The sequence below is a fragment of the Rhinoraja longicauda genome, chromosome 27 (genome assembly GCF_053455715.1).
Source record: "Rhinoraja longicauda isolate Sanriku21f chromosome 27, sRhiLon1.1, whole genome shotgun sequence".
Lineage (NCBI taxonomy): Eukaryota > Metazoa > Chordata > Chondrichthyes > Rajiformes > Arhynchobatidae > Rhinoraja > Rhinoraja longicauda.
Genome location: NC_135979.1, coordinates 26,095,954 through 26,109,976, shown reverse-complemented (window position 1 = coordinate 26,109,976; position 14,023 = coordinate 26,095,954). Strand labels below are relative to the sequence as shown.

At 42.6% G+C, this 14,023-nt stretch overlaps 1 protein-coding gene across 2 annotated transcripts in view; it reads right to left on the bottom strand.

Annotated features, from left to right (window-relative positions):
• inpp5b (inositol polyphosphate-5-phosphatase B) overlaps positions 1 to 7,329 on the bottom strand; it is a 135,468-nt gene extending 128,139 nt beyond the window's left edge. The window contains exons 1-3 of one of the 2 annotated variants that reach the window (XM_078422966.1): positions 7,216 to 7,329; positions 5,635 to 5,715; positions 3,249 to 3,346 (exon numbers count right to left, since the gene is read on the bottom strand). In XM_078422966.1, coding sequence (XP_078279092.1) covers positions 3,249 to 3,346; positions 5,635 to 5,715; positions 7,216 to 7,271 — 235 coding nt within the window. In that variant the 5' untranslated portion in view covers positions 7,272 to 7,329. Of the gene's footprint in view, positions 1 to 3,248; positions 3,347 to 5,634; positions 5,748 to 7,215 lie in introns of those variants that run through there. The other variant, XM_078422963.1, reaches the window with a different exon arrangement.
• Between the last annotated feature and the right edge of the window lie 6,694 nt (positions 7,330 to 14,023).

Sequence of the window (14,023 nt, the reverse complement as noted above, 5' to 3'; positions counted from 1 at the left end):
GGACATAGGTTTAAGGTGAAGGGGAAAAGATTTAATAGGAATCTAAGGTGTAACTTTTTCACACAAAGAGTGGTGGATGTATGGAACAAGCTGTCAGAGGAGGTAGTTGAGGCAGGGACTATCCCAACATTTAAGAAGCAGTTAGACAGGTGCATGGATAGGACAGGTTTGGAGTGATATGCTGGCAAATGCTGGCAGGTGGAACATGTTGGCCGGTGTGGGCAAGTTGGGCCCAAGCGCCTGTTTTCACACTGTGTCACTCTATGACTCTATGTATAGTCCTTTCTTTGACTGGCTAGCAAGCAATACAAGCTTTGGACTGTACCTCAGGACATGTGACTAATAATAAAAATAATAAATAATAAACAATAAACTAAATATAAGGTGAGATTGGGTGATTACGTAGACATTCACTGGAATGTAACAAACAAGAAGGGATCTCTTCGAGTCATAAAATTCCTACGCATGGAAACAGGCCCATGGCCCAACATGTCTATGCTGACCAAGTTGCCTAACCAAGATAGTCCCACCTGCCTGCAGAAGACCCACTTGTTTCCGATCTTTCCTATCTATGTACCTGTCCCATGTGACTTTTAAATGCAATAATTGTACCCTCCTCTACCACTTCCCCTGGTAGCTTATTCCACATACGCATCAACCTCTGTGAAAAAGTTGCCCGTCAGACCCCTTTAAATCTTCTCCTACCCCTCACCTTAAAAGACTCTGCTATTCACCTTATCTACACTTCATTATTTTATAAACCTCTATGTCACCCCACAGCTTCCTACACTCTAGGGATGAAAATCCAAGCCTGCCCAGGTTCTCATAATATAAACCCTCCAGTCCCAGTATCATCCTTGTCAATCTTCAATGCATCATTTCCAGTTTAGTGGCATCCTTCCGATAACAACATGACCAGAACAACACTGTACTCCAAATATGGCCTCACTAATGTCTTGTGCAGCTGTCACATGATGTCCCAACTCCTATACTCCCCCTGACCGATAAAGGCAAGTGTGCAAAACACCTTCATCATACTGTCTACCTATGTCCAGACTTTCATGAAACTATGTACCTTCACCCCAAGATCTCTCTGTTCTCTCCAAGATGTAAAATGTGTAAAAGTCTTATGACTAGAGGTAGAAAGAATGTTCCCAATGGCAGCAGTGTCCTGGAACAGGAGGCCACAGCCTCAGGAACTATTTGGAAATAATTCTTCACCTGGAGGGTGTGGACTGTTGAATTATCTGCCACTGAAGACCCAAGTCAATAAATACACTCAAGAAGAAGTTATTTGTATAAATGCTGAAGGAATCAAGAAAGCGGCTTACAGAATTGATTGAAAATTTATGTTCATATTAAATGGCGGAACAGGTGTAAAAGGGGACCAATTACTTACTCCTGTTCCTATTTTCAATGTTTCCAAGTAGTTAAAATGAAAAAACTCGTAAAAAAATAAACCAAGCTACAGGTATATTTTCACTTTTCACGACAACTAGTTTAGAGCAAGAATTAGAGAACAAGGAAGCTCAGAAAGACAATTATTTGGCCTTAGAAATATTCTTGACTCATTGAACTGAACATTTTAAAAAAGCATTACAATGGAAAGGCAAATTAAAAGGAATATTTTTGATTTATAGAACAGGACATTAAAAGAATAAAACATTAATACAAAGGTAAGACCAAATACATAATATTTAAAAATTGGTAGAAATGCTGGAAGAACTTAGCCTGTCAGGCACAAGCTTTGGAAAGAGAAACCGGTTAATATTTCAGTCCAAAGGCTCCTCTTCATTTCTGAAAATAGTATTACTCCAGTTCTGATGAAGTTTCTCAACCAGAAACATTAGCTGGTTTCCCTTTCCACAGACACTGCTGGACTGACAAAATTCATCCTGCCGCTTTGCTTTTGTTCAGTTTCTAAAAAAAACATTGCTACTTTAAACTGAAAAAGTTTCGAGAGATTGCATCAGACATGGTCAACATTAGACAACATTTTCCACACGATAAACCGAGTGCACCTGTCATGATGTGTCATGTTGTTTCATCATTCTCCCTGCCTGCAATGGTAAAGTAACTACATTTCTCCAATTGCCAGAATGAGGCCTTCAGCAAACTTGAGGAACAGCACATCATTTTCTGTTTGGGCAGCTTACAACCCAACAATATGAAAATTGAATTTTCCAATTTTAAATAATATACCCCTAATATCACTCTTTCCTGTGCCTAGACGTACAGGTTTGTAGGTTAATTGGCTGGGCAAATGTAAAAAATGTCCCTAGTGGGTGTAGGATAGTGTTAATGTGCGGGGATCGCTGGGCGGCGCGGACCGGTGGGCCAAAGGGCCTGGTTCTGCGCTGTATCTCTAAATCTAAATCTAAAATCTAGCCCAATGTGCACCCATTTCTCCCACTAACCCACCCCTCTTCCACCTGTATTCCTCCGTCTGGGTTTACATTATGCTCCTTTTTTCTTCCTATCGAACACCCTTTTGCCCCCTTTTCATCTCTAGCCTTTTCATAACTCCACCCATCTGTCAACCAAACCCCTCTCTCTCTCTGTCATCTATATCCACCTATCATTTACCAGGTGTTGTCCCACCCCCACCTCCCGTTTACAGCTTTCTCCCCTCTACAACAGTCAGAAGAAGGGTCTCCACCTGAAGTGTCCTCTGTCCATTCCCTCCACAGATGGTGCCTGACCCACTGAGTTACTCCAGCATTTTGTCTTTTGATCAAGATTTCAGCATCTGCAGTTCCTTGTATCTACATTTATTCAATAGTTAGAATATAAGCAGAGTAATTCCTCAGAATGCAAATTCATAAATTTAGCATAGAATGGAAGACAAAGCTTGTTCCAAGACCAACAAAGGTAGCGCAGCGGTAGAGTTGCTGCTTTACAGCGAATGCAGCGCCGGAGACTCAGGTTCGATCCTGACTACGGGTGCTGCACTGTAAGGAGTTTGTACGTTCTCCCCGTGACCTGCGTGGGTTTTCTCCGAGATCTTCGGTTTCCTCCCACACTCCAAAGACGTACAGGTATGTAGGTTAATTGGCTGGGTAAAGGTAAAAATTGTCCCTAGTGGGTGTAGGATAGTGTTAATGTGCGGGGATCGCTGGGCGGCACGGACTTGGTGTGCCGAAAAGGCCTGTTTCCGGCTGTATATATATGATATGATGATATGATATGATATTGTTCCCTTTCATTCACCACCTTTTTAAAGAATTATAACAGTAAAAGGATAGTACCTTCTTCGATAATAAAGTCTTCTGATATGGGAACTATTTTTTCCAATGAAACATCATCAGCAATGATTGCCATTCTTCTGTGAGTGTACATAAAAATTCTAAAAAAAAATTAAAGTTAAAGTTTAAAATCTCAATAGATGCGTTTGAACATTGCTGAAACAATAAATATACTGAGTCTGATGAAGGGTCACAACCCTAAACATCACCTAGCAATCTCCAGAAATGCTGCCTGACCCACTGAGTTACTCCAGCACTTTGTGTTCCATGCAAGGTTGCAGCATCTGCAGCTACTTGGTCTCCAATAAATATCCTGTCATTCTTTAAAAATCATTCCCAAAAAAATGGCCCCCAGTGTTTGGTGTTTATTGCCAGTTAAGTAGAGAAAATTTCTCTTGAGTCGGACAAAACTGCAGAAGATGGAAGAAGATAGACACAAAATGCTGGAGTAAATCAGCAGGTCAGGCTCTGGGGAAAAGGAATCAGTGATGTTTCAGGTCGAAATCATTCTTCAGATGAATATTTTTCTTGACTGTTTGAAAGCACTGAGTTGCTTGGTGTGGGAATTTCAAAATGACTAAGATTTTATCACAAGAACAGCACTGATGTACAGAAGTATCTTTGGAACCAAGTGCACAGATTCCGAAAGTGGCAACACAATTATAGAGTGGTAAAGAAGGCGTACGGTATGCTTGCCTTAATTGGTCAAGGCACCGAATATTAGAGTCAGGATGTCATGATACAGCTTTATGCGACTTTGGTTAGCCTCATTTGGAGTATTGTGTGCACTTCAGGTTGGCCCATTACGAGAAGGATGTGGATGCTTTTGACAGGGTGGATAGGGAATGATTGGGACCTGTGGAGTACAAGACCACGAATGAAGGAAGTGTGTCAGTCAGGGATTGTAAACGGTGGGAAATGGAGGTCAGTACTGTGTGATGGAAGGGTCTCAAAGAGGTGGCAAGAGCAAACTTAAAAGAACCAACCTTCTTAGAGAGGCCAGTATAAAATTGCAATGCTACAGCGAAAGCAGTATCATTAAAATCTACAAAGTGCCAATGTTAGGCATAGTTTGAGCTCTTGTGGATTAATTTCTCCTGGCACACTCGAAATGAGCACTGATTCTTGGGAGCATTTCCAACGTGGAAACATGCAAGTGATATTTATGACAGGAAATGCCAGAACCAACACCTTTTGACGCCAAACTATTACAATAACATTTTGTTCTAAGAGACACAGTGCTTAACACAAAAATAACAGTTCTTTTAAGTAATTTTTAATTCCCTTAATCTATTTCAACATTAATTTTTCCAGTAAAACTGTTAAAGTGAAAGCAGAATTAATTAAGCTATTACTGTGTGATTGAAACTTGTAACAATCACCTTTGCAACTGAATTGATGCTTTATTATAATTGGTAGCTTCTTAAAATAGTGCCCTTCCTAATTAATACAATTTGATTTTTCTTTACTCCAAATGATCTGCTTCCATTTATCCTGGGCAGATAATACTTGAATAATACTGACCCAGTTAAAATAACATAGTTAGGCAAATGTAAAAGTGGCATTAAGTCAAAATTAACATACAATTTGAGGACCCTGAATTATGCTGGGCTGCAGAGTATCTTCGATTAACAAAATCCTCCAGATTTTAGCAACTCTCACCTTACGATATGTTGAGGTAATTAAAACCCTGAAGAAGCCTCAATATCCATCGTTGAAAAGTACCTCTAGAATCTCCTGTACCTGCTCTCCGGCCACCCATGAACCATAACCATTAACCATTAACCATTAACCCAGTCATCAACTTGGCTGGATTCCAAGCCCATGTTCCAGACCGAAAGTCTAAAGAAGGGCCCCGACCCAAAACGTTACCCATCAATGTTCTCCAGAGATGCTACCTGACCTTCTGAGTCACTCCAGCACTGTGTGAATTAACCAGCAACTGCAGTTGTTTATTTCTACTACTTGTACAATGATTATACCTTACTCGGTTCTGGCGGACAATCAGCAATAACAGACCATTACCACCCCCCTGTGGTCTGTTATAATGAGGGATTACTGTATTATTGTTTGTTTGGTTTGTTAAAATAACTTTTTTGTTGCCTATTGTGGTGTTTATAGAATACTATGTTTTCCTGTCTGTTGTGCTGCTGCAGGTAAGAATTTATTTCTTCTGTTTCGGGACACATGACAATAAAATGCTTTCTAACCTTGACTTTATAATATTACTTGCAATCTTAAAATTGGATTACTTTCTTCAAGTACATTTCTTAAAGCCTAAATTTGTCGTTAATTGTTCATTCTGAACTATTAATGTCAGGTAACTGTTATGTAGACAATATTTAAACATAGCGACAATAGATATGAACTTTGAAAATAAAGAACTTACGCAAATTCATTGCTGCATTTCACCAGTCCTATAATACGGCTTTCATTCGATTCTCCAACTAACACATTACCTTGTACCGCATACAGAACATTGTTAAGGAAAAACGATCTCATTGCAATTTATGTTTAAGAAATATAGTACATTTGAAGCACAAGTCCCGTCAACAGCCATCAAATATTTTACAATCCATAGCTAGAAATCGTATAGAAATATACACAGCCTTTTGATCAGACAAAATCTTCCCCTGATGCTAAGTGGCAGACCTAGTCCAGCCAATGCCTCAGTGCTAGAGGCACCGGGTTCAATCCTGACCTCGGGTGCTGTCTGTGTGGAGTTTGCACGCACTGCTTGTGCCCCTCTGGGTTTCCTCCAGGTGCTCCAGTTTCCTCCCACATCCGAAAGATCTGTGGGTAGATACCCCATTGTGAATTACCCCTAGCGTGGTGGAATAATCTGGAGGGATGTGATGGTAATACGGGGAGGGTAAAACAAAATGGAACTGATGTAGGATTTATTTAAACGGGTGGTTAATGATCAGCAGAGTGTCTGTTTCGTGCTGTCTCTCTGTATCTCTACTGAGAAAGGCTTGGAAGCAAGGGTAAAGATGCAAGATCCATACTGTTGACTAAGATTAATTAAAGCCAGAGTGAAATGATCAGTTACTTTCTGCTATCTAACTAATGCTTGAGCCGATTTTCATGCGTAGTGTACTTGTTCACAAAATACAAACCATATGCAAATACATTATACCATATCCAAATATGGACATTCTATCTATACAAATCAGTACAATTTCCAGCATGGGAATGTCAAAGGTTGGAAGGCATAACTTTAAGAGGGGCAGAGTTTAATGGTTGGTGATCGCAGATATGAAAGTGATGTTAAATAAACTTTAGATAGGCACGTGGATATGCAGGGAATGGAAGGATATGGATCAGGCGGAGATTAGTTTAACGTGGCATCATGTTCAGCAAATATTGTGTGCCAAAAGGCCTGTTCCTATGCTGCATTTTTCCAGTGCACATGCACAAGTATCCTTCGCAGTTCATTTTAGATAACATATACATGAACACATTTTTGGTGGGAGTAACTACATTAAAACTTTTTGATTTACGGAGACAGCATGGCAACAGAGTCTACACCAACCACTGATCGTCCATTCATACTAGTTCTACGTTCTTTCGCATCTTTCCCACGTTCTTTCCCACTTTCACATCTATTCCCTATATATTGGGGGCAATTTACAGAGTTAATTTTTGTTTCAATATTTCAGAATACCCTTTTGTTTTAATTATTGGGGGTTCTAATTTAAGGGTGGTTCTAATTTAAAGTGGGGGGAGTATAATTTAAAGGGGCTTATACATATAAAGGGGGCTATGATTTATAGGGATGGATAATAATATAAAAGGTTGGAACACAGCTGGGATCCCACTGCCCGACTCCCCCTGTTCATCCCTCCCCCCTCCCCTCCGGATAGCTCGCCCCCGTTGCCCGGGGATGAGCAGGTCGCTGGGAGCAGATGGAAAGGGAATCAGTGCAATAGCCCGGCTAGGAAGCCGCGACCTCCGCCCCAAGGATACTGCCAGACACTGGTGTCCGGGCTCCAGCGTCGCCTGGACCACTCCCGACCGGTCCATGGCGGCCCCGGCCCGGCTCAGGCTGCCTGGCAACGGCAGCGGGCCCGGCCCCGGCTCAGGCTGCCTGGCAACGGCGGCCCCGGCCCAGGCTGCCTGGCAACGGCGGCCCCGGCTCAGGCTGCCTGGCAACGGCGGCCCCGGCTCAGGCTGCCTGGCAACGGCGGCCCCGGCCCAGGCTGCCTGGCAACGGCGGTCCCGGCTCAGGCTGCCTGGCAACGGCGGCCCCGGCTCAGGCTGCCTGGCAACCAGGCGCGCGACAGCACTGGCGCATCGTCCCGGGAACGGCACCGAGCAAAACTCTGCTGCGACTCCTCGCCGCCTCCTGCAGTTCCTTCCTTTGGATCTGTGACTCTTCGGGGCGCGCTCGCTCACGACAATCCGCTTTTCCAAATCCCCGTCGCCCTTCCTTTAACCCTACTCCGTCCGCCCGTTGCAACTCTTCCCAGTTTCTGCTCACACTCGCATTCCTGCGCCTGAGTTCTGCGGTTTTATTTGCAAGCAGTGTTCCGAGCTTCCTTTTTATTTTAAAAAAAAAAGTTGTACTTTCCTCTGCTCTTGCTAAATCCTGTCACGCATGGCTCCGATTCGAGTTATTAGTCCACACATGCTCCAGATAACGGTGGATGTTGTTGTTCGGCTGCCACGTTTGATTCAGGACGCCAAACCTTGTCCGGACAGCCGGAAATCGGACTGCTCTTTATCCCCCTTGTCCCGTACTGTTGCAGTCACAGACTTTACTTCATTGTGCTTTGAAAAATATCGTGACGTTGCTCGTTGGTAACATTAAAGCACTTGTCCAGGTTCTCACCCCTTTCTGAGTATATTACTTTCCTTCCTGTTATTATGGAAAGTGTTTTACATTATGTTCCATCCAAGTTACGATAGAAAGTGGGCATTGTGCGACCAGAACTGAACGCTTCTGACTTCAGGATGGAAGGAAGGTCTTTGATGAAGCATTTGAAGGGACTGGGACAAGGCACTGGCCTGGGGAATTCTCACAGTGAGATCCTGGAACTGAAGTCCTGGCCTTCCAGTGGTGAAGTCTCAGCTGGAAGGTAGATAAAAACAGGAAATGCTGGAAACGCTCAGCAGATCTGGCAGCATCTGTGTAAAATGAAAAAGAGTGAGTATTTCAGGCTAGAGACCCAAGATCCCCCGCTGAATTACTCCAGCACTTTGTGCCTTTTTTGGGTAAGTCAGCATCTGCAGTTCCTTGTGATTACGTTTGGATAGTCTTTGGCGAGGAGACTGAGGCAAGGAGGCTACACTTATTCTGTTGTGTGTTCAATTTAAATATTTAAGCATAATGGCAGGGACGCTAGTGCAGTGCATATGCTGCAGGATGTCGGATGTCAGGGGCACTGCAGGTGTCACTGACCACTACACCTGTGGGAAATGTGTCCAGGTGCAGCTCCTCAATTACCGAGTTGGGGAACTGGAGCAGCAGCTGGATGACCTGCGGTCCATCCGGGAAGACAAAAGCTTCCTGGATATGACCTACAGTCAGACAGTCACTCCAAGAGTGCAGGAGGTGCGATGGGTAGAGACGGAATGAAAGGGGATGAAGCGAGTGCAGGAGACCTCAGTGGAAGTTCCTCTTGCAAACAGGTACACCCTCTTGGGAGCTGTCTGGGCAGGTTTGCTAGTGCTACACGTATGGGTTTAAACTTAATAGTGTGGAGCGGGGGGGGGTTGACAAATTGGGAGTATAAGGATGGAGTTAAAGGGGAAAAGTTATGAAAGACAGCCAAATTAATGGGATGGAAAGTTCAAGAAGGGATAAGAGAGGAAGGTCAGGTGAAATAGGAACCGGTGTGAGAGGGGAGGTGAATACCGAATTAAAACTTACATATGAATGCGCGAAGTATAAGAAAGAAAGTGGATGTGCTTGAGGCTCAGTTTGAAATTGGTAAGAATGATGTTGTGGGAATTATAGAGACATGGCTGTAAGAGGATCAGAGCTGGGAACTGAATATTCAGGGTATACGTCCTAACGAAAAGACAGACGGGTGGGCAGAGGGGATGGGGTGACTCTTGGTAAAAAATGAAATTCAGTCCCTTGTGAGGGGTGACATAGAATCAGAAGATGTAGAGTCAGTATGGATAGAACTGAGAAATTGGAAGGGTAAAAAGACCCTAATGAGAGGCATCTACAGGCCCCTAAACAGTAGCCTGGAGATAGGATGCAAGTTGCATCAGGAGTTAAAATTGGCATATAACAAAGGTAATGCTACGGTGGTTGTGGGAGATTTCAACATGCAGGTAGACTGGGGAAATCAGGTTGGTACTGGAACCCAAAAAAGGGAGTTTGTAGAGTGCCTCTGAGATGGATTCTTAGAGCAGCTTGTACTGGAGCCTAACAGGGAGAAAGCAATTCTGGATTTAGTGTTGGATAATGAACCGGATTTGATAAGGGAACTCGAGGTAAAGGAACCATTAGGAGGTAGTGACCATAATTTCAATCTGCAATTTGAGAGGGAGATAGTAAAATCGGAAGTGTCAGTATTGCAGTTGAACAAAGGGGACTAAGGAGGCATGATGGAGGAGATGGCCAAAGTTGACTGGAAAGGGACCCTAGCAGGTATGACAGTGGAACAGCAAAGGCAGGTATTTCTGGGAATAATCCAGAAGATACAGGATAAATTCATTCCAAAGAGGAAGAAAGATTCTAAGGGGAGTAAGAGGCGACCATGGCTGACAAGGGAAGTCAAGGACAGTATAAAAATAAAAGAGAAGACATAACATAGCAAAGATGAGCGGGAAGCCAGAGGATTGGGTAGCTTTTAAAGATCAACAGAAGGTAAGTAAAAAGGCAATACGGGGAGAAAAGATGAAGTACGAAGGTATGCTAGCCAAGAATATAAAAGAGGATAGTAAAAACTTCTTTAGGTATGTGAAGAGGAAAAAATTAGTTAAGACAAATGTGGGTCCCTTGAAGACAGAAACAGGTGAATTTATTATGGGGAACAAGGAAATGGCAGACGAGTTGAACAGGTACTTTGGTTCTGTCTTCACAAAGGAAGACAGAAACAATCTCCCAGATGTACATGGGGACAGAGGAACTGAAGGAAATTCACATTTGTCAGGAAAGGGTATTGGGTAGACTGATGGGACTGAAGGCTGGTAAATCCCCAGGGCCTGATAGTCTGCATCCCAGGGTAATCAAGGAGGTGGCTCCAGAAATTGTGGATGCATTGGTGATCATTTACCAATGTTTCATAGATTCTGGATCAGTTCCTGTGAATTAAAAGGTAGCTAATGTTATCCCACTTTTTAAGAAAGGAGGGAAAGAGAAAGCAAGAGTTATAGACCAGTTAGCCTGAAATTAGTGGTGGGGATGAAGCTAGAGTCGATTATTAAAGATGTATTAGCATTGCATTTGGATAGCAGTAACAATCTCCCAAAGTCAACATGGATTTACGAAGGGGAAATCATGCATGACAAATCTTCTGGAATCTTTTGAGAATGTAACAAGTAAAATGGACAAGGGAGAGCCAGTGGATGGATGTAGTGTACCTGGACTTTCAGAAAACCTTTGATGAGGTCCCACACAGGAGATTAGTGGGCAAAATTAGAGCACATGGTATTGGGGGTAGGGTATTGACATGGATAGAAAATTGGTTGGCAGACAGGAAACAAAGAGTAGGGATTAACGGGTCCCTTTCAGAATGGCAGGCATTGACTAGTGGGATGCCGCAAGGCTCGGTGCTGGGACCGCAGCTATTTACTATATACATTAATGATTTTGATGAAAGAATTAAAAGTAACATTAGCAAATTTGCAGATGACACAAAGCTGGGTGGCAGTGTGAACCATAAAGAGGGTGCTATGAGGATGCAGGGTGACTTGGACAGGTTGGGTGAGTGGGGAGATGCATGACAGATGCAGTATAATGTGGATAAATGTGAGGTTATCCACTTTGGTGGCAAGAACAGGAAGGCAGATTATTATCTGAATGATGTCAGGTTAGGAAATGGGGAAGTACAATGAGACCTGGGTGTCCTTGTACATCAGTCACTGAAAGTAAGCATGCAGGTACAGCAGGCAGTTAAGAAAGCTAATGGCATGTTGGCCTTCATAATGAGAGGAGTTGTATATAGGAGCAAAGAGGTCCTTTTGCACTTGTGCAGGGCCCTGGTGAGACCACACCTGGAGTATTGTGTGCAGTTTTGGTCTCCTAATTTGAGGAAGGACATTCTTGCTATTGAGGGAATGCAGCGTAGGTTCACAAGGTTAATTCCCGGGATGGAGTGACTATCATATGATGAAAGAATGGAGCGACTGGGCTTGTATACATTGAAATTTAGAAGGATGAGAGGGGATCTTATAGAAACATATAACATTATTACGGGATTGGACACGCTAGATGCAGGAAAAATGTTGCGATGTTGGGGGAGTCCAGAACCAGGGTCCACAAATTTAAGAATAAGGGGTAGGCCATTTAGAACTGAGATGAGGAAAAACTTTTTCACCCAGAGAGTTGTGAATTTGTGGAATTCTCTGCCACAGAAGGCAGCGGAGGCGATTCACTGGATGCATTCAAAAGAGAGCTAGATAGAGCTCTTAATGATAGCGGAGTCAGGGGGTATGGGGAGAAGGCAGGAACGGGGTACTGATTGTGGATGATCAGCCATGATCACATTGAATGGCGGTGCTGGCTCGAAGGGCCAAATGGCCTACTCCTGCACCTATTGTCTATGTACTATGGCCTCCATAAAGTTTGGGACAAAGACCCATCATTTATTTATTTGCCTCTGTACTCCACAATTTGAGATTTGTAATAGAAAGAATCACATGTGGTTAAAGTGCACATTGTCAGATTTTAATAAAGGCCATTTTTATACATTTTGGTTTCACCATGTAGAAATTACAGCAGTTTTTATACATACTCCCCCCCCCCCCCCCCCCATTTCAGTTCACCATAATATTTGGGACACATGTCTTCACATGTGAGCTATCCTCACACCAATTAATTAGTGGTCGAAGTTGGGCTGCATAGAAATATATCCTAAAATTTGGAAATGCCATTCCATCTTTGGCAACTGGAGTGTAGTGTATCAAACTCTGGCCTTCTTTCCTCCCCAAATAAATCTAGATATTAATTTATCCCATTCTGTGAATTGTTTTAGTGGTACCTCTATTGGCAGAGATTGAAACAAGTACAATAGCCTTGGCAAAATATTTATTTTCACCACATTTATCTTACTACTAAAATCCATTGGGTAGGTGGACCATCTTTCTATAACCTTTCTTATGTTTTGGTTGATGTGATTATAATTGGCCCCATACAACATTGATATATTTTTTGTTATATATATCCCTAGGTATTTGATTGATTTTGAATCCCATTTAATATTATACTTTTGCTTGATTTCTTCTGAAGGAGCACAATTAAATAGGAGGATTTGAGTTTTTGAAATATTCCATTTATATCCTGCATAGAAATTAAATTTCTCTATGATCCCCATCATCCTTGGAAAGGAGGTGTTTACATCCGTGAGATACACCATTACGTCATCTGCAAAAAGGCCAATTTTATGTTCTCTGTCTCTTATAGTTACTCCCCTCAGTTCCCTATCTTGACGGATCGATTGAGCCAATGGTTCAATATATATGGGCGGCACGGTAGCGCAGCGGTAGAGTTGCTGCTTTACAGCGAATGCAGCGCCGGAGACTCAGGTTCGATCCTGACTACGGGTGCTGCACTGTAAGGAGTTTGTACGTCCTCCCCGTGACCTGCGTGGGTTTTCTCCGAGATCTTCGGTTTCCTCCCACACTCCAAAGACGTACAGGTATGTAGGTTAATTGACTGGGTAAATGTAAAAAATTGTCCTTAGTGGGTGTAGGATAGTGTTAATGTGCGGGGATCGCTGGGCGGCGCGGACTTGGTGGGCCGAAAAGGCCTGTTTCCGCGCTGTATATATATGATATGATGATATGATATGATATAGGAAACAGGGTTGGGCTAAGACAACATCCCTGTCTCGTTCCTCTTCCTAACACAAATCTCTCAGTTAAGGACCCATTCACCTTTACTCTTGCAGTAGGTTGCTGGTAAATTGCTTCAATAACTTGAATTGAATCTTCGGTAAAGCCAAATCTTTCTAGTGCTTGATATAAGAATTCCCAATTAACCCTATCGAAAGCCTTTTCCGCATCTAGGCTTATCAGGACAGCGCGCGTACTTTCCTTTTGAATCTTATGTATTATATGTAGGGTTCTTCTAATACTGTCCTGTGTTTGTCTACCTATTATAAAACCAGTCTGGTCTTCATCAATTAAATCTGGCATGAACTTTTCAAATCGTTTGGAGATAATTGAAGAATATATTTTATAGTCCACATTTAGAATTGATATCGGTCTATAGTTGGTACCATTTTCCTTGTCTTTGTTCTCTTTGGGGATTAATGTTATAATTGCCTCTTTCCATGACGGAGGTGTCTTGCCTTCTGATCCAGTTAAAGGTTCTCTGAAGAAGTGGGTTCAGCTCATTCCGAAATATTTTACACCATTCTATAGGGAAACCGTCGCTGCCTGGGGCCTTGTTTGTTTTCATCCTACCAATTGTCTTCTCTATCTCCTCCAGTGATATTTCTGCTGTGTTTGTTTTATTTTGTGTCTCTCTAATACAGGGCAGATCTATTGTACTTAACAAAAGTCCTCATTGATTCCCCATCTACTGTAGAGGTTTGCGTATATAATTCTTTATAATATTCCTGGAAGATATGTTCTATTTCTTTTGGATCACTCTT